The sequence below is a fragment of the Oryctolagus cuniculus genome, chromosome 14, assembly GCF_051225735.1.
Source record: "Oryctolagus cuniculus isolate XC-2025 breed Fujian yellow rabbit chromosome 14, ASM5122573v1, whole genome shotgun sequence".
NCBI classification, from domain to species: Eukaryota; Metazoa; Chordata; class Mammalia; order Lagomorpha; family Leporidae; genus Oryctolagus; species Oryctolagus cuniculus.
In genome coordinates this window covers 44690546-44709888 of record NC_142880.1, presented here as the reverse complement: position 1 = coordinate 44709888, position 19343 = coordinate 44690546, and the positions used below count along the sequence as shown (strand labels likewise).

Here is a 19343-nt window from a genome sequence, read left to right as displayed (position 1 = left end):
AGAATGCACCCAAAGCCAATCCACTCGTTCACTGATCCAAATCAGGAGAATTTAAAAATATGGTGAAGTGTGCACTTGAGGTTCATCCTGACTCAGCTAGTAAAGTCTTCTAAGTAGCAGGGCTCAGAATCTAACTTTGGTTCCAAAGCTGCTTAAATCAGCGCTTGCATGTGCAAGGGTACACACACACACAAGACACACACACACACACACACACACACACTTCTCTGGATTCCTTACCAAATTCTGATTTCCTGAGACAAGTAAATATTTGCTTTATCACTGTATGTCATGGATGGACCAACCAAGTGCTAACACATGTAAGTAGAGTAATAAATACCTGATGGTCAACTGGATTAATAAAGGAATGAATGATTCAGATGAACACAGTTCTGCAAAATTCTCTCAGAGACTCAGTGGTAAATACTGAAAGAGCAATGACAGGCCAGAGTAACCATTCTGACCTCAACAACCACCCCATGGGAAATTCGGGTCAATAAGAAAGTTCAGATGTGTGGGCCAAAGTGCACCCAACTACCCAAGCCAAAGCCTGAGTCACTGGAGAGTCTTCCGATCTGCCACAGATACAGCTCCCCATGGCCATGGTCCCCCATTGCAGACTTGGGGTTTGTCATTCAGAGTCCCAGACTACAGACCCCTTAAGTCAACAAGAATTTCTTAGATTTATTAATCCCATATTACCTAGCAGATTATGCTTACAAATACCTACAAATATTTATTGGGTTGAGAACATGCAAGTAGCTAAATACAAAGCAGGACATAAAATTTCCATTCACATAAAATAAGGTAATGATTCACAGAGAAGAAATAACAAATGCAATTGAAATCATGGAATGTTTTCTCAAAGTAAGGGGTTAAGCAGCATAATCAAATATGTACCTAAGGGAAATCAAAGAAAATTTCATTTTAAAAAGTTAGTGTTAAATTGGGTTTGAATTGAGACAATCAAGATGAGTAATCACATAGGAAGAACACTCCAAAAAGAAAGACAGTATGGCAAAAGACACAAATCTAGAAAACCTATATATTTAATATACTTGTAATATAACTTATAATATATATTTAAATATAATATATAAATTAAAGAGCAATGAGTTTCCCAATTTGGCCAGGGTGTGGAATACATATAGAAGCACACTGAAGGAAAGCTGTGGGGGATCCCTCTGTAGCAAACATGGAGCCCAAAGTGGTAGATAAAATACATTTTGACTTAATTTACAATAGTAGTAAATTCTTTGACAATAAAAGTCAAAAAATGTTTTCTAAAGAAATACCTGATTAATTTTGCCTGGAAAACATTACAACATCTAGATTTTGCAGTAGTGATAATAAGCTAAAAATTTATTTTTCAATTAATTCCAAATTTCCCAGCATCATAGAGACTCTGAGCTGACAATCATTTGACAATCTCAGTGGAGCATTATTTGAGCATAATAAAATGGCTAATAGACTATTTAGAATGATCATGAGTTTACATATTAATTTGCAGTCATTTTTCATCTTGCTTGTGGTTCAACTCACTCTTCATCTATCTAATGAACCCACACTTGCCATTGGTCCCTCATGTAATAAGCGCTGTATACTCCCCAGCGCTCTTAATAGCCAGTAACACAAAATGTTGATTTCAGGTAATAACAACTATGATCATCTGCTGTTTCTTCACTATTTCTTCTTCATTGTCCTGCTACCAACTCTGGTGAGCACTTCTCTTTGAAGAACAGTGGACCGTGAGCAAATTACGACCCTGTAGGAATTACTGAGCTGCATGATTTCAGCCTCAGAGTTGCTACAGATGATCTCTAGACCCATCTGCAGGCTATTCTGAGTTACAGCAGAACAACGCCAAACAAATTCCATGATAACTCTTTAAACAGCACCAGTAGCAACAGCCAGACTATAATATTATTTTTGCTCTTTTACCAACTAGCTAGGTGCTACTTTCTAACCATTTTGATGTATAGGACTTGATTTTCTGACCTGTAAAATGAAAGGACAAGACTAGGTCCCCTAGTAGAAAGCCAGTGCCGATCTCTTAAATGTCAGCTGAACCCTCCCTTTTAAGGGTAGCCAGGATTCCCAGAAGGAAGATGACTTATCCAGTTGTGGCATCTCATCCTTAACCTTGTAGATCAGCATCCTATTCCAATGTTTTCAGTGTCTTACATTGGGTTCCCTGGTAAACAGCCTCAGAGATGATTTGAATGTAGTCATTTATCAGGAAAAACCCTTTGCATCTCACTGATTAAAGGCTAGAGAAGCAGGCAAAATGGACAGAGGAGGAAGTAGGGCCAGGAGCTATAGCAGCATAGGACTTGGCCAACAGTGTTGGGACTTCTGGAATCCACAATGGTCCCTGGAGTTGTGCAAACCTGTACCACTGCCTCAATTGGTCACCAGATGTTACAGGTTTCTCTCCTCACCTCACTGCCTTGGGTAAGAATGATTTCTGGAGAGGCCCTGGGCTGGGAGCATCAGCAATCAACACTCCAGGAAGCTGAGACAGGAGGGCCTAAGAAGGGGCTATCTGGACAGAGAATGAGGGTAGCCACTACATTCACCTCAGATCTTCTGCAAATAAAAAAAGAAGGGAAAAGCTGGATTAAGAATATCAATGTTAATATATTAAAGCTTTGATATCTGCATGGCCTTAACAAAGTTGCTTCTTTCTTTGCGCCTCAGTTTCTTTCTCTGGAATGTGCTTTGAGGACACTTTCATCATGTTCAGTATCTGTGGTTCTGTTCCATCATTCACTCTTGGTCAATGTCCAAAGTCCTTCTGCTATATATTGCAAAGTCTGCAAGTATTCCTAAGCAAGGAGGGGCATCAAAAAATCTCCAGTAGCATTTGAAGTTCATCTTTGTTAAGAGTGAGGAGATGATCTCCAGAAACAGTAGTTTCTTAGCCACACATTGCAGTGGATGCACGGCCATCTCAAGATTAAATTAGATCTGCAGGCAGCAACTTGGGAATCCCAACATTAGACTGAGGACAATTATTCAGCCAGTTGTGTCTTTATTACCCATGCTCCCCCTTGCAAAGCAATTTTCCTTATTGGAAGCAAAGAAATCCGACCAAAGCATTTAAAAATGATCCTTTTCCTGTTTTTATTAGCCAGTATCAAAGAAATGTCTATTTGAAGCACAACCAAGGGGAGGGAATTGGAATTTTATTACTCGGTTCACGTTGTTATGGCTTTAGGAGAGGAGAAAGACTCCCTAAGGAAATACTGTCTCTCAAAACAAGCTCGCAGGATAATCAACGGGAGAAGCCTTTCAACAGAGAGGAAAAAACAGAGAAAATTATTAAAATAGAATTAAATAAGCAAAGTGATGCAAAATAAAATCTGAAAAACACAGCATTCAGCAAGAAATGCCAATTTTCCAAACTGACTTTCACAGCAATATGCACCATATACATTATACAAAGGGGGCTACATATATATTCTTGATCAATGGAGCACCCATTGATTTTTAAATTAAAAAACAGAAAACAAATATGAACATTACCTATGAATCTGAACTGACACTTTGGAACTTCAAAGTGAGTAGCCAACAAGGCTCAGTGTCACGTGGAATAAAATCCCTCCACCACTGAGACATCAATTCCATGCATCTGATCTGAACACACATTCAGTGCACAAGCAAACTAAAACACCCAGCTCCAAGTAGACATGATATCACAGAGCAGTTCCTCTACTGTAACCACTGCAAGTCCTTAGTTCACAAGGTACAGTTGCCTTCACCTCAGCTTCCATCTCCAAAGGCTCACAGGTTGGGCTATTTCCTTCCTCTTTAGCCACATTCTTTCTTTTTAAAAGGTTGTTTGTTGGCTGGCGCCGCGACTCACTAGGCTAATCCTCCGCCTAGCGGCGCCGGCACACCGGGTTCTAGTCCCGGTCGGGGCGCCGGATTCTGTCCCGGTTGCCCCTCTTCCAGGCCAGCTCTCTGCTGTGGCCAGGGAGTGCAGTGGAGGATGGCCCAGGTGCTTGGGCCCTGCACCCCATGGGAGACCAGGAAAATCACCTGGCTCCTGGCTCCTGCCATCGGATCAGCGCGGTGCGCCGGCCGCAGTGTGCCAGGCGCGGCGGCCATTGGAGGGTGAACCAACGGCAAAAGGAAGACCTTTTTCTCTGTCTCTCTCTCTCACTGTCCACTCTGCCTGTCAAAAAAAAAAAAAAAAGGTTGTTTGTTTGTTTGTTTGTTTGAAAGTCAGAGTTACACAGAGAGAGGAGAGACAGAGAAAGAGAGGGAGGGAGAGAGAGAGGGAGAGAGACCAGAGAGAAATCTTCTATCCGCTGATCACTCTCTAAATGGCCACAACAGCTGGGGGTAAGCCTGGTCAAAGCCAGGATCAGGAGCTTCTTCTGGATCTCCTATATGGGTGCAGGGGCCCAAGCACTTAGGGCATCCTCTACTGCTTGCCCAAGCACATCAGCAGAGACCTGGATCAGAAGCAGGGTAACTGGGTCTCCAACCAGCACCCATAAGGGATGCCAGCGGCCGGTGCCACGGCTCAATAGGCTAATCCTCCACCTAGAGGCACCGGCACACCAGGTTCTAGTCCCGGTCGGGGCGCCGGATTCTGTCCCGGTTGCCTTTCTTCCAGGCCAGCTGTCTGCTGTGGCCAGGGAGTGCAGTAAAGGATGGCCCAAGTGCTTGGGCCCTGCACCCCATGGGAGTCCAGGAGAAGCACCTGGCTCCTGGCTTCAGATCAGCGCGGCGCGCAGGCTGCAGCGCACCAGGCATGGCGGCCATTGGAGGGTGAATCAACGGCAAAGGAAGACCTTTCTGTCTCTCTCTCTCTATCCACTCTGCCTTTCAAAAAAAAAAAAAAAAAAAAAAGGGATGCCAGCATCACAGGTGGCAGCTTTACCTCCAATATCACTATGCTGGCCCCCTGGGCACATTCTTATGATGACCCTATATCTTAAATTGTTCCTCTAAAAGCTATATGGTTAATCTATTATTTCATTTTATTTATTTGACAGAGTAAGAGAGAGAGAGAGAGAGAGAGAGAGAGAGAAAGGTCTTTCTTCCATTGGTTCATCCCCAAATGGCTGCTATGGCCGGAACTACGCTGATCTAAAGCCAGGAGCCAGGTGCTTTTCCTGGTCTCCCATGGGGTTGCAGGCACCTAAGCACTTGGGTCATCCTCCACTGCCCTCCCAGGCCACAGCAGAGAGCTGGACTGGAAGAGGAGCAACTGGGACTAAAACCCGGCGCCCATATGGGATGCCGGCACCGCAGGTGGAGGATTAACCAAGTGAGCCACGGCCCGGCCACCTGTTATTATTAATCTCATTCCACAGCAAAATTAAAATACAAATGATACACTATTTTGGATAGTATTTCTTAAATTCCATACAGAAGGACACTTAATCTTGATAGACAGTAACAAAAAAAAAATAAGCAACATAATGGAGTTTGCTTAATTTGTAGAAACGTAGTGTTTAAAATTAATATTTACAGTGGGCATTCGACCCAGCAGCTAAGACACCAGCTAAGATGTCTACTCCCCACGTGGCAGTACCAGGGTTCAACTCCCAGCTCCTGACTCCAGCTTCCTGATAATGCAAACTCTTGAAAGCAGCAGTGATGGTTCAAGTACTTAGGACCCTGCCAGCCATGTGGGAGACCTGGATTGAGTTCCCAGCTTCTGATTTCAGACCCCACCTGTCATGTGTTCTGGGGAAGTAAAGCAATGGTTGGGTGCCCCCCCCCCCCCGCCTCTCGAGCAAATAAATCATTAAAAAAAAAAACAAGATTGGATTCTAGAGTCATGTTTGCCTTTTAATAAAGACTTATTTATTTATTTAAGAGGCAGAGTTACAGAGAGAGATAGAGACAATGAACCACCCGCTGGTTCACTCCCCAAATGGCCGCAATGGCCAGAGCTTAGGCTGATCTGAAATCAGGAGCCAGGAAATTCTTCTAGGTCTCCCTTGTGGATGCTGGGGGCCCAAGCACTTGGGCCATCTTCTACTGCTTTCCCAGGCGATTAGCACAAAGATGGACTGGAAGAGGAGCAGCTGGGATACAAACCGGTGACCCAGGCAGAGGCTTAACCCCCTATGCCACAGCGCCAGACAACAAAACTCATACAGTCATATACTAAATTAATGCAACTTCCTTTTTCTCAAAATGTCTGTGATGTGTATTCATACCGAGTACACAGTAGTCTATTCCTTTTCACTGCTGTTTAGTACATCATTTGAAAGGAGCTCCTATGAACTCACTCATGTAATTTTTGAAAGAAACAATGAATACAGACTACGTCATGCTTCTTGAAACAATAAAGTAATCTGATATGATAAAAAAGTAAAAATACAGGTTTTATTAAATTCTATTTTGAATCTTTGTCAAAAAATTGATAGAAATTATAAACTATTATAGTTTTAATGACTTTGTGGCTGCTTCAAAATTTACTGTGTATTAGTGAAGTTGAAATTTCTTCATTTGCTTATTGTTTATACTACTTGTCTATTTTCCTTTCTACATTTATTTGTTGAGCTCTTTCATTGACTATAACGTAAATTGAAAAAGTGTTACCTCAAAAAATAAATAAAATATTGTTTTAAAAAATTAAAAAATAAAATGAATAAATAAGGTCTCATGCACATGTACACATACACTACAGATCACGATATCTTTCATATTTTCTTATACTGATTATTTTATTGCATTTACTAATGTAGGCAGAGGAAGATCTACAAGAAATCATCTCTATCATAGCAGGCACACATAATAACTTGAATAGTTTATAAAATAAACAGGAGAAAAATAAATATTCAAAGACCTAAGAGAAATTAGATCGACATGAATTTTAAAAGATTTATAAGCCTATGACTCTTTAATCCAGAGAGCAAATTCAGAGCCAAAGAAATGATTTATTAAAGATCAGAATTTTGGGATGCTGCCTGCATCTCATATCCAAGGGCTAGCTGGAATGTTGGTTCAAGTCCCAGCTACTCAGCTTCCAATCCAGCTTCCTGATAAAGTGCATCCTTGAAGGCAACAGATGATGGCTCATGTGCTTGAGGAAGACCTAGATGAAGTTCCTGGCTCCTAGCTTCGGCCTGATCCAACCCTGGATGTTGCCAGCATTTGGAGGGTGCACAAGTGGATAGAAGATATTGCTATCTCTTTCTCTCTCCCTCTCTCTCTCTCTCTCTCTCTCTCTTTCTCTCTCTCTGTATGTGTCTCTCATGCCCTGTCTGCCTTTCAATTAGATGAAAATAAAATTTTTAAAAATAAAATAATTTCTTAAATGTTTTTTGGATTAATGATTTGCTTAATTTGTTCACATAATCCAATTCCCAAATCAGCTGAAATAAATATTACAAACCATATAATTTTCAACAAAAATACACAGTAGCATTCTACTCAATACTAATGATTGAAAAAAGTTAGACCAACAGTGCTATAAAGTGGCGTGCTTCAAAAGTTTTCAGCAATCATCTTTTACAATATTTAGCAAGCACCTAATGTTTCCTTAGATATACAAATTAAATTGTTTTACCCATAAAAATATGTAATTATATAAATACATACATATAAAGTTCCAAGTCAGAATGTCTTCAGAAGAAAAGTCATGTCCAGAGAAACTTTTGTTGAGAGTAAAATATCCAAGCCTGAGAAAGGTTCATTGAAAATACAATTGGGATATTCATAGGCTTTTTAAAAAATACCATAGAGATCATGGTACAGACCCACACTCATGTATTTAACAAAACGCTTCTTTACCTCTAGTAGAAGTTTAAAGGCTCCCCATTTGTTCTTTCAGGTTCTTACTTTCAAGAAATTTAAAATACTGTCAGAAATTCCCAGTTACAAGCCTCTATAATGGGGACTAGTATTGTGGCACAGCAGGTTGTTACGGCCTGAGACACTGGCAATCCACATGGACACCAGTTTGTGCCCTGGCTGTTCCACTTCTGATCCACTTCCCTACTAATGAACTGAGAAAAGCAGCAGTGGAAGATGGTCCAAGTGTTTGAGCCCCTGCCACCCACATGGAAGACAAGGATGAAGCTCCTGGCTCTGGCCTGGCCCAGTCAGTGATGGTGTGGGCATCAGGAGAGTGAACCAGCAGATGGAAGATTTCTCTCTCTCTCTCTCTCTCTGACTCTGGCTCTTACATAAATAAATAAATCCTTTTTTTAAAAATCCTACATAATGATTATTCTCTTTTTTAAATAATAACACCTGGGGAAGAGCAATGGGACAACACAGTGTGCTATATCACCCCACCTACACTTCACTGCAAAATCAAGGCAAACCACTTAGTCTGCCAAGGCCCCAGTTCCCTCCCCTACAACCTGGGCATAATGAGAGACACCTCGCCCACAGTTCCGGTGATGGCGAGATTACTTTCTAAAACAATTCATAATTTCCAAAGCAATACCAATTCATAATTATGGAAAAGGCTCCCACAGGCTGGTTAAAAAAAAAAAAAGCATTTTGCAATAATTCCTCATATAAACCGATCTTTTAAAATTGTAGTTTTGAAACCAGAGGGAAATACAAGATACAAATTACAAACTGTTCATAGAGGCTGGCTCAGGCAACACGGTGCTGTGCATTAAGCCACCACTTGGGATATATATGGGAGCTCTGGGCTCAAGTCCCAGCTGCTTTGCTTCCCATCCCGTTCCCTTGTAATGCACCTGGGAAGGCAACAGGTGATCACTCAGGTTCTTCGGTCCTTAGCACCCACCTAGGAGCCCCAGATGGAGTTCCTGACCCCTGTATTCAAGCTGACCCAGTCCTGGTTATTGAGGGCATTTGGGGAGGGAACCAGCAGATGGGAGATATCTCTGTCTCTCTGTCTCTCTCTCCCTCCCTCTCTCTCTCTCGTTCTCTCTCTCTCCCTCCCTCTTCCCCACCTCTCTTTTCTGTTACTCTGTCTTTCAAGTAAATACATATATCAGTTTTGAGTTATTCTTAAGTGTTGAAATTTAACTGATATGTGATCCCTGTTAAACACAAGAGTAGGAATAAAAGAGGGAAGAGATGTATAATTTGGGACATGCTCAAGCTGACTTGCCCCAAATGGTAGAGTTAGAAACATACCAGGGTACTCCAATTTAATCCCATCAAGGTGGCATGTACCAATGCCATCTCACTAGCCCAAGTGATCAATTTCAGTTCACAATTGATCATAATGAAAGGACTAAGAGTCAAAGGGAGCACATAAGCAAGTCTAGTACCTGCTAACACTAACCGATAGAATAAATAAAGGGGAGAGTGATCCAACATGGGAAGTGAGATACTCAGCAGACTCATAGAATGGCAGATGTCCTAAATAGCACTCTGGCCTCAGAATCAGCCCTAAAGGCACTCGGATCTGGCTGAAAAGCCCATGAGAGTATTTCAGGCATGGAAAGCCAAGACACTCTGGCAAAAGATCTCTGTGAGTGAGATCTCAGTGGAAAGAACAGGTCTTCAAAGAAGGAGGTACCTTTCTCTGAAGGGAGGAGAGAACCTCCACTTTGACTATGACCTTGTCGAAACAAGATAAGAATCGGAGAACTCAGAGGGCTTCCATAGCCTTGGAAACTCATGACTGGAGCATAGGGAGATTACTGATGCCATAGACAGGAGTGTCAATTGGTAAAGTCAACAACAGGAGTCACTGTGCACTTACTCCTCATGTAGGATCTCTGTCCTTAATGTGCTGTGCATTGAAATTTAATGCTATAACGAGTACTCAAACAGTATATTTCACTTTGTGTTTCTATGGGGGTGCAAACTGTTGAAATCTTTACTTAATGCATACTAAACTGATCCTCTGTAAAAAAAAAGAAAAAAGAAAAAAAAAAAAAGAAACGATCAACTCCCAACTTGACTCTCACTGGGATTAAACATGACAATAGGTCTGATCTGATTTCATCATCATTAAAAAAAAATCATCTATTATTTTTCACTTTATGTTTCTGTGTGGGAGCAAACTGTTGAAATCCTTACTTAATGTATACTAAGCTGATCTTCTGTATATTAAGATAATCAAAAATGAATCTTGATGTGAATGGAAGGGGAGAGGGAGTGGGAAAGGGGAGGGTTGTGGGTGGGAGGGACGGTATGGGGGGGAAGCCATTGTAATCCATTATTCGTACTTTGGAAACTTATATTCATTAAATAATTAAATAAAAAAAATGAAAAAAAATACATATATCAGTTTTGAAAAGTACATGTTCTCTTTCCCCAGACCTCAATTAACTTTTGTTTGTGAGCAGTTACAAAGGGTATTCCAGGTTAAGGGCCATCCTGGCACAAAGATTGGTGAAAAGTTAATGCTCTGGAGAACCCAGAGAGAGCCCTCTAGGTTTAACTTTGCACTCAGTGGACTCTAAAGAATAGGTTAATTACTTGACTAGCTAGTGTTCTGATAGACAGGAGGTAGCCTGCCAATCTGCCAGCAGATTGCTGCCTAATGAGCAGTTAATGTGTCCTTTGGAACCACACAAAGTGAGCTGAACGTTTCCTTCAGAGAATGCCTTTCATTTTTGATCACCTAATCCATAAAACTGTCACTTGCTCTTTTTAGATTTCTTTTTCATAGCTACTTCTCAGGCATTGCAATTCTTTGAAATACACAAGCAAAACAAAGATTGGAAGGATTTGGGGCACAAGCCAAATGATGAGACGGAAGTGGTGATGGACACAGTGAAGAGGGGTTTGGGACAACAGCAGCCACAAATTTCAGGTGTGGCTGGGCCACAGTAGCTGTGTGTTTTGGGCAGGCTGTCAGCTTCCAAGATGCCCTGTTGGTAACTGTGAACAGCAGCTGCCTTGCTGCCTGTTCCGAGTACCACACACATGGCTGTGTTAGGTGCTTAGCAGAGGAAGTGGCCCCCTAGGGAGTGTTCGATAACTGTTATCTGCAATTATCAAAATAATTGAAAATAAAATAGTCATAGCAGTAGTCAAGCCTCCCAAATATCTACTCACATTCATTTTTATCCTGTGAGTTAATATTCTTTTAAAGAAAGTTGAGTAGAACATTGATTCTTCTCATTGCAACAAGAAACAACTGATGTCCTAATTCCCATTCACCCTCGCTTTGTTCACTTCTCCCCTCTGCTTGTGTCTGTACTCTGTCTTCATTCCCATCTCCAGTGAATCACCTTCCTTGTCCTTTTGTGATCAGAGCTACCAATGAGAGTAAGAACATTTAAGACCTGTCCTTGGACTTAATCAAGGTGCTCCCACAATTTGACCCAAGTAGTCCATGGAACCAAAAGTTTCAAGTGCACATGTAAGTAGATGTTTCTTGACCTCGCCACCTTGCCAAAAAGTGGCTGGCTTGCAGCAAGAAGGTCAATCCACAAGTATCAGAGAAATTCCTGACATTTTTCTCTAGAAATGTTGATTTGCTTTCCACTACTACATCTGCTTGGAAAATGCTGCAAAGGAATTTACCACAGAAAGGGTAGCAAACAAAATATGTTTTAATAACATTTCTACACATTGCTCAAGGCTTCTAAAGTTACAATTATGAGTTCATGCAGTGTTAACAACTGTTTTTCATTTTGTTACTGGTTTAAGAATTTAAATAGGAATTGATAGAATGAGCACATCTAATGCACAACCTAATAGAGATTTATGGTTCCAGAAACAGTCTACACTTCTTCAACCATGGAATGGGGAAAATGGTGACCATATGTTTATGTTTCATTGCTGAGGAAAATTCAGAGATGGTTAGTGATTATTCATGTCAAAATTTTTAAAGCTGTACCTCTTTGGGGGTATTAGCTAACACATTTTGGAAATACCTGCCTGCAGGCTCCCATTCTCCTTCATTGCACCACGCAGGCTTGGGAAACACACAGGCTGAAAAGGTATGTCTGCCCCTCCACCGAAGCGTGCAATGCCCCTCAGTTATTTAATAACCACAATACTACGTCTCCATGAACTAAACCCCGTGAGAAGTGGAACATGAGGATTTGCACAATGACTAAGGAGAGTTCCTAAACCAAACAGTTAATTTCTCCTTAGAGCCTGAGCCACTCCTCCTAATAACTTCATTCATTATTGTTATTTATCTTAGGAAAGCACACCCATTTTTTAGGCATGTCTGTCCAGAACTGTCATTATTTAGGGAGTGGAGAAGTAGAGTCTTTCTGTGAATCAGCACTTCTCTTGGGCTGAAATTACTAGATGTTATGGCTAAGATATGGTTCATTCCCTGGGGATTGATGTGAACTGAAATACAATCCCTATTGTGAGGTATTAACAGGATGGAAATGTAAGCTGACTGTGGTGTTTACAGGAGGGGCCTCTGGAAGGTGATCAGATAGATCATCAGAGTGCCACCCACATGGTTGAATATTGGTGACTTTGTAAGGAAAGAGAAGACAAAAGAGGAAAAGAGACTGAAACACACATGTGCTCTCCCTCGTCTCTTGCCCAGTGATACCCTACACTTCCTCAAGACTATGCCAGCAATAAAGTTCTCATCAGATGTGGCCATTCAACCTTGGACCAGAGAGTGGGCCAAAATAAACCTTTCTAGTCACAAATATGGGGGCTTCCATGCCTAGCTTCTCAATTAGATATACACAGAATTAACCCAGGAAAAGTGAGGATAGTACTGTTGGATAACCAGTTACAGCAATAGAGGCATATCATGCTGGGAAACAGAGCAAAGTAATTTAGAGCCAAATGATAACCCTGCATCAGCCATCATCATATATGAAAGAATGCTTGCCAGGAGACTTGGCTTAGGGTCAGATGGTTGATCCCGTACACTATACAGAAGTCTCTAGCACATGTACATGGTCACTTTCCTGTAGACTTGCTCCCTCATTAGGAAGTCCAGCTGAGACTTGGACACCTCTAATTATTTGGCAAGCCTTCCTTAAAGCCAAATCTAACTTCTTGTAATTCTTATAATCAATCTTTGTTCAGCACTCTGAAATATGATGCTCATCATGATAGTTCTTCAAATATTATTTTTAAGTACTAAGTTTCTAAACTTCATTTACCTCCCTCATCATTCATTCAAAGAATTGATTCAGTCTAGTTTTTATGCCAGATTCTGTCACATATTTTTAATACATTTCTAAGACAATCTTAAAATGCACAGTACCTAGGAGTTCCCACTAGTCAGTCAAGCAATGGTAGCTAAACAGCTTCCAGAGACACCTGCAGATATAGATGAAGAGCACAATGATACCTCATTACTCAAAATCAATAGAGAATTCATTCTGCTTCAAAGGGTAGAGGGAATAAAAGACAAAATTTATGTGAGCTAATTCTCAAGCTGAAATAAAAGTTACCTCTTTTTACTCTTTTGCTTTAAATTTGCAAAAAAAAAAAGTCACCAAATCTCTGAAAATATCTTCCCATTTATATCTATTATGATATAACAGGATGAAACATAGAATCAAAGAACTCAAAAGCAAGGTTAGTGGCTACACTGAATCTTCTACTGTATCAGACCATGGAAAACTGATAATGCTACATTTTTCATAAAGTCAGACTTTATGCCTTCAAACATTGCAAGGGACTGAATGTGGCCTGTGAGAGGTAATAAAGTAAACAGGGAGGAGCCCTCATGAATGGGATTAGCTCCCTTCTAAGAGGTGAGCACACTAGCTATCTTCCCACCATGGCCATGTGAGGACACGAGAGGCTGGCAATCCACCCCTGGAAGAGGGTCTTCACCAGAACCTGACCACGCAAAACCCTGATCTCAGACTTCTGCCCTACAGAACTTGGAGAAACAAATGTCTATAATTTACAAGCCATCCAGTTTCTGCTACTGTGTTATAACAGTTCAAAATAACTAGGACCAGCATGGAGGAGTATTCCCCTTCATTTAACACCATGGCAGTTAGATATAATGGCGACAGGGGACCTGGATCCTCCAAGCACAGTCCCTCATTTCCTATAGGTCGTGGTCTAAATGCTAGCTTTTCAGTAAAGACCATGGTTACTACTCAATTAAAATTCCAGTGCCCTTTTCTTCCCACATTCCCAATTCCCATAATCTGCCAATTTCCATTATTCAGAGGCCTTAGCCTCTTGTAATGTACCATACGGTTTATGGAATTATTATGTTTGAGTATGTGTGTTAACTGTCCCAATTCCCCTCCATCCTCACACATACCCACACACACAAACACAGAGCGGAATATGCAAAAGACAGAAACTTTATCTGCCTGCTAAATTATCCTAGGAACCTAGGAGACCCTGGGCCACAGTAGAAGTAAAACGTAAACATATGGTCACTGAATGAATGCTTAGAGTTGCTCTCGACTCAACCCATACCCACTGTATGACTCCGGGAAAATTGTCAAACGCTCTAGTCCTGTGTCTCCTAACAGACAAAACAGGAACACCTGAGTACCTGCTCCATGGGATTACTGTGAGGATGAAGTGAGCTGGAGTACGTCGAGTGCTCAGAATCACCCCTGAACATACATACTTGCACCAAACCTTAACTGTCATTATTTCAAAGCATGTTTTCCAAGGTGGTGATGGATTTGCCATGATTAATGCTCTAGGGTGACTGGCTTGCCTCCTATCCAACAACAGAGATCTGAGATGGTGAAAGGAACCCACAGCCCTTGGTAGAGCAGAGAGCTACCAAGGGTCAAATCCCATTGCTATAGGCTCATCAGCTCCAATTCAACACTATCCAGGGCTTTGCAAAAGAGCTGTTAACAGAGTAAGTGCTACTGCCTCTGACCTGCTGGAGTAGAATAAACATGACACTGAAACCACTGAGTTAGTGACTGTGAGGCTGGGAAACCTTAAAAGGCAGGGAAAACAGCACCTCGCTTCCTACTTGAACTGGGATTTGTTTATTTGGCTTAACTGGAGTCAGAGCTAATGGTTCTAATGGCTTTGAATCATGCAACTCATTCTCCAGATTTCTATGCATGAGCTGTAACTTATACTTTATGAAAAAAGATAAAGAGAGAAAGAATAGCCCTCCATAAAAGAATTTACCAGAACATACTAATCATTTAGACATTCGCTTATGTTTCTAAAAAGCTAAAGATCAAGAATCCAAGTCAGTCTAAAGACAGGGAGTAGCAGGATTGCAAATTAGGTCATTAATCTGAATCTTTAGTAGGATTTAGGAAAACAAAACACTTTGGAAACACCCATTAGGGATGTTTCGAGAAAAGCAAGGATTTAAGGACTGAATGAGTTAGGAAGGAAGGTGAGAATGAATGAGGAATATAGAGACCACAGAGAAAAAGAAATGACATAGGGGGAGGGGCACATACTGATTTCTTAGCTTTACAGTCTTAGGTTCCTATAGGTTACAACATGTCTCCCCAAGGCTAACCTCTGCTAAGCTGCCCATTATGGCATGAAATGAATGATGACACACTCAGGGAACAGATAATGGCAATGCCCCCAAGGAATTTCTCTCCTTAGAGAAAGAAGAGCCCAAGAGTTGACACTAGGTATAAGTCTCCACCCTCACAACTTGATGCTCTTGCACTCCACACAAGAACCTCCAAGAAGTTTGAACGTGCATGTGTAAATGATCAAAGAACTGGAGAGTCTCAGTTTCTGACAAGCTCCCAGGTAATGCTGATACCACTGGTCCTTGGGTTACACTGATTACACTTGGAAGACTTTGTGCCCTTGCACCTGCTAGGGCAATATTCCTGAACAATTTTTTTTCAATAAGAAAGATAATTTTCCAAGAGCAGGAAAATGTGAACTTGCCAATAAATTACTGACACTTTACAAGTCCTAATGATTCAACAATTCTGCCACATTCAAGAAGCATGTGCATGGTGGTATCAAATGCCATTAATACATATGCTATACATATGTTACAGATGTTCAAAGTATACACAAACACCAGTGTTTTATATGTGTACTCTATTAATACACATTCATTGATAATTTCCTATCAAAGTTTTATAAATATATTATACTTCATTGCACTAAATTATACAATGGTTTTAATTTCCAGTCTCTTTTGACAAAGGGTATACTATGTCTAGGAGATATTTTTCACTTCTTTTGAAATTTGGCATTTTAGGCAAGAAACAAGGCACTAGAGCAGCAAATTCCAACCAGATCATTTGCACAGACTTTACCAGGCAATAGCACAGCATAAAGTTGACCATACATAATTGTAAAACATAATCCTACTTAGGAGGGGCTATAGCATAACTGAGGGTAGGTATGAAGGGGGTAGGGGTCCTAATAATTCTCTTCCTCTAGTCTTTCCCTTGCCTATCACAGAGAAATCTAGATGCATGTGAGAAGAGTTGATGAAAACTAACCACAGTGTTCCCCTCCAGCCAAAACTCACAGTTTCCTCCCCAAACTTCCTATTGGTTCCCTTGAATCAGCTGAGTACAAGAGGTTTTGTCTATAAAAAGTCCACAGTGTATCTAAATCTGATCCCAGTAAAATCTGACTTCAGCTGAAGTGAAAATGCAGAGGTAGCATTTACGGACAACAGCTGGAGAACATTAGTTCCCTGTCTCTCCTTTTCTCTCCCAAGGGTTGAAAATTCTGCTGTTCAGACAGGAAGTCGTCATATACCACACACTGTACAATGGGAGAATGCTGGGCTATCAGAGGAGTTGCAGACTGGAAGGACTGAGTGGGGTGTTCAGAGGTACAGCAGAGTCCCTGGGCTCCCCTTCACCCCAACAGTGTTCAGGGAGCAGACTGCATGCACACCCAGAGTTGACAAGGACATAGTACAATCATTGAAAGCTTTTTAATGATTCAGGGTAAGAAGGCTGAATCTTTCATCTTTCCACACATTTTAGAAACATTAACTCTAAGACATTTTGGGGAGTGGCCAAGATTCTCCAATAATCTTTTTTGGCATACTTTCATATTTTCTATCTAAAATGACAACCTTTAACTTCTTTTTAAAAAATGAATAGTAAAAAAAAAAAAAAAAGTCCTCACACAACTGCCCAGGATGGATGGATGGATACACAGACAGATAGCACCCAAAAATTTCTGCAAAAAAGACTTAAAAGACATGCTTATGTTGGTGCAAAAAAACTGAAATACAGTTTTTTCATGAACTTTTGGAAGGCCCATCAGTGTTTATATATGCTTCTGGAAAGTGAGTGACGAAGAATATGTATGTATGTGTGTACACACACACACATGGAATTCAAAACATGATGATCTGGAAAAGAATGACTTAAACAAAAGTTTCATGTGGACATGGTTTTTTAGGGTCGGTTTCTGCTGTAATTCCACAAAGCCGCTGAGAAACGAACAGGATAAACACGGGGAGAGACACCCACACTCTGTGACTGCAGCTCAAAGTTTGCAACAGGGTGATGGGAGGCTCCTCACCTCCAGAGGCTCAGCAGTGACTCTGCAAGCCCGGCCCCTCCTGCAGGAGCGCCTGTCCGCTGGGGCCGGCTGCAAAGCTGACCGCGTCGCCTCAGCTCCCCTCCAGCCAAGCTCACCAGATACAAACCTCGCTGACTGCTGAACTGCATATCAAGGGCATGCAGTGAATCAATTGGGTTACAACACTAGGGTTCTATGCACAGAGGGGGAGGAGGGACGAGGGAGAAGCCAACCCACACATCCATCATCCTTTGAGGAGTAGGTGGAGTTTCAAGTTTCCCCAACTTCCAAGTTCCCACTTGACAGGCAATATTTCTGGGCAATGTCCAGCCCCACGTAACAGATGGTCCTTTGCCCATCTTGAGCCCGAGAGAGCCCAGACAAAAGCGCGCAGCCTCGCGGGACCCAAGGGTGGTTAGTTTCACGAAGCTGTCAGACCAAGGGCAGTTAGCAAAGAATGCAAGCTTCACTTCTCCTCCCAGAAGTGTTTCCTGCTACAGGAAAGTAAGTCCAGGGGGCTGGAGCACAAAGGCCTGGGAAACTTTTCACTGCGTTATTTTTCCAAAACGTCTTCTTGCCATCTGCCAAACCATCATCCTAAACCCGAGGCGCCCAGAGAAGCAAAGTTGAGGCACATGTGTTCTCAACTGCGATGCAACTTGGACCATCCCAAACACAACCTGGGAAGTTGCTTAAAGACGCCCCGGGGTGGGGCAAGCGTCCTCAGGGTGCCTGACCCACTCCTCGGTCATCAGTGCCAAGGGGGAAGGTGATGGGCCACACGGGGTGCCAAACAGGGGCGCGCCGCGGCAGCGCGCCTGAACCCCCTTCCCAGCCGCGAGGTCGAAAGGAAGGGGAGGGGGCTGGGGAGGGACACGATCCCAGTGGGTGAGGACGAGCGGCCCACTCACCCTCACTGCCGTACTGTTTGCCATTGTTCGCGCCCATCCTGTCGCCGTCATGCCCGCCGTCTCCCTGGACACTGCATAGCTGGGGCGCACCGCCTGCGCGCTCGGCCACTGGAAAGCCTGCCGGACGGGACCGTTAGCTGCGCATACCCCTTGGCTCCGAGGCCGATCTCGGCCAGGGGCGGCCCCTGCGCCCCGGTGGGAGGCGGTGCTCCGTCCCCTCCTGGCACCCCTGAGTGCTCCGGGCGGGGCCCCGGGTGGCTGCCGCTCAGAATCCGCGTTCGGGGCCGGCGGGCGCAGCGCCACGGAGAGCCCGCGCCCGGGGGCCGCCCAGAGGCTCGCCGCGCCGCCGCCGCCGGGTCCCCATCCGCCCGCCCCGACTCCCCGCGGTGGGCGCAGAGCCGCGCGGGCGCGCGGGCGCCCGGGCTCCGGGACTCGGCCGCCTCCCTCCGGCGTCCCTGTGCGCCCGCGGCTTCCCCGGGGAGGGCGCGGCGGCCACTTGTTGCGGGTGCCCGGAGCGAGTGGAGACTGGCGGCCCGGCGCGGCTCGCCCGCGGGCCGGACTTTTGTTAGCGCCAGGCGCCTCCTCTCGCCGCCCAGCGTCAATCACAGCTGGAGCCCCGGGGAGGAAGGCCGGCCCGGAGACGCGCGGCCTTTTAAAGGGGCAGCGCGCCTTTTCCGGGCTCCAGCTCCGCGCCCCAGGCTCGGCGTCGGCTCTGCGCGCCACCCGCGAGCCTTGGAGACCGGAATGAGTCGCTGGCTCCGGCTTGCTATTGTTCTTTACAGGCCAGGTCCGGAGCTGTAGGATGAGCCACCAGGAGTCATTCGAATTCCCTGGGGCTTGTCTGCCAAGGTGGCCTGGTTTGGGTGTGTGGGCATTGGAAAGAGGCAAGCGTCGGTGTCCGCTTCTGTCGGTTTTCCGGTATCCACGCGGACAGTCTTCGGGGGCTCCCCACGTGTGGGAGCTGAGGCGGGGAAGGGAGGAGAGAAGGAGGGGAAACTTGAAGCGAACTTAGCTGGGAGCCCGGTCCCCGAAGAGCCAAAAGCAGTCCCCGCCCCGCGAGGGAGGCTTCCGTGCTCAAAACTTCCAGAGCTCTGGAGCCAGGAA

General features: G+C 43.6%; 1 protein-coding gene across 2 annotated transcripts in view; it reads right to left on the bottom strand.

The window, feature by feature from the left end:
• The window catches only part of FBXL7 (F-box and leucine rich repeat protein 7), a 441233-nt gene extending 422459 nt beyond the window's left edge, over positions 1-18774 (bottom strand). Inside the window, exon 1 of one of the 2 annotated variants that reach the window (XM_008262077.4) lies at positions 18240-18774. In XM_008262077.4, coding sequence (XP_008260299.2) covers positions 18240-18276 — 37 coding nt within the window. In that variant the 5' untranslated portion in view covers positions 18277-18774. The remainder of the gene's footprint in view (positions 1-18239) is intronic. The other variant, XM_070056603.1, reaches the window with a different exon arrangement.
• Positions 18775-19343: the final 569 nt, after the last annotated feature.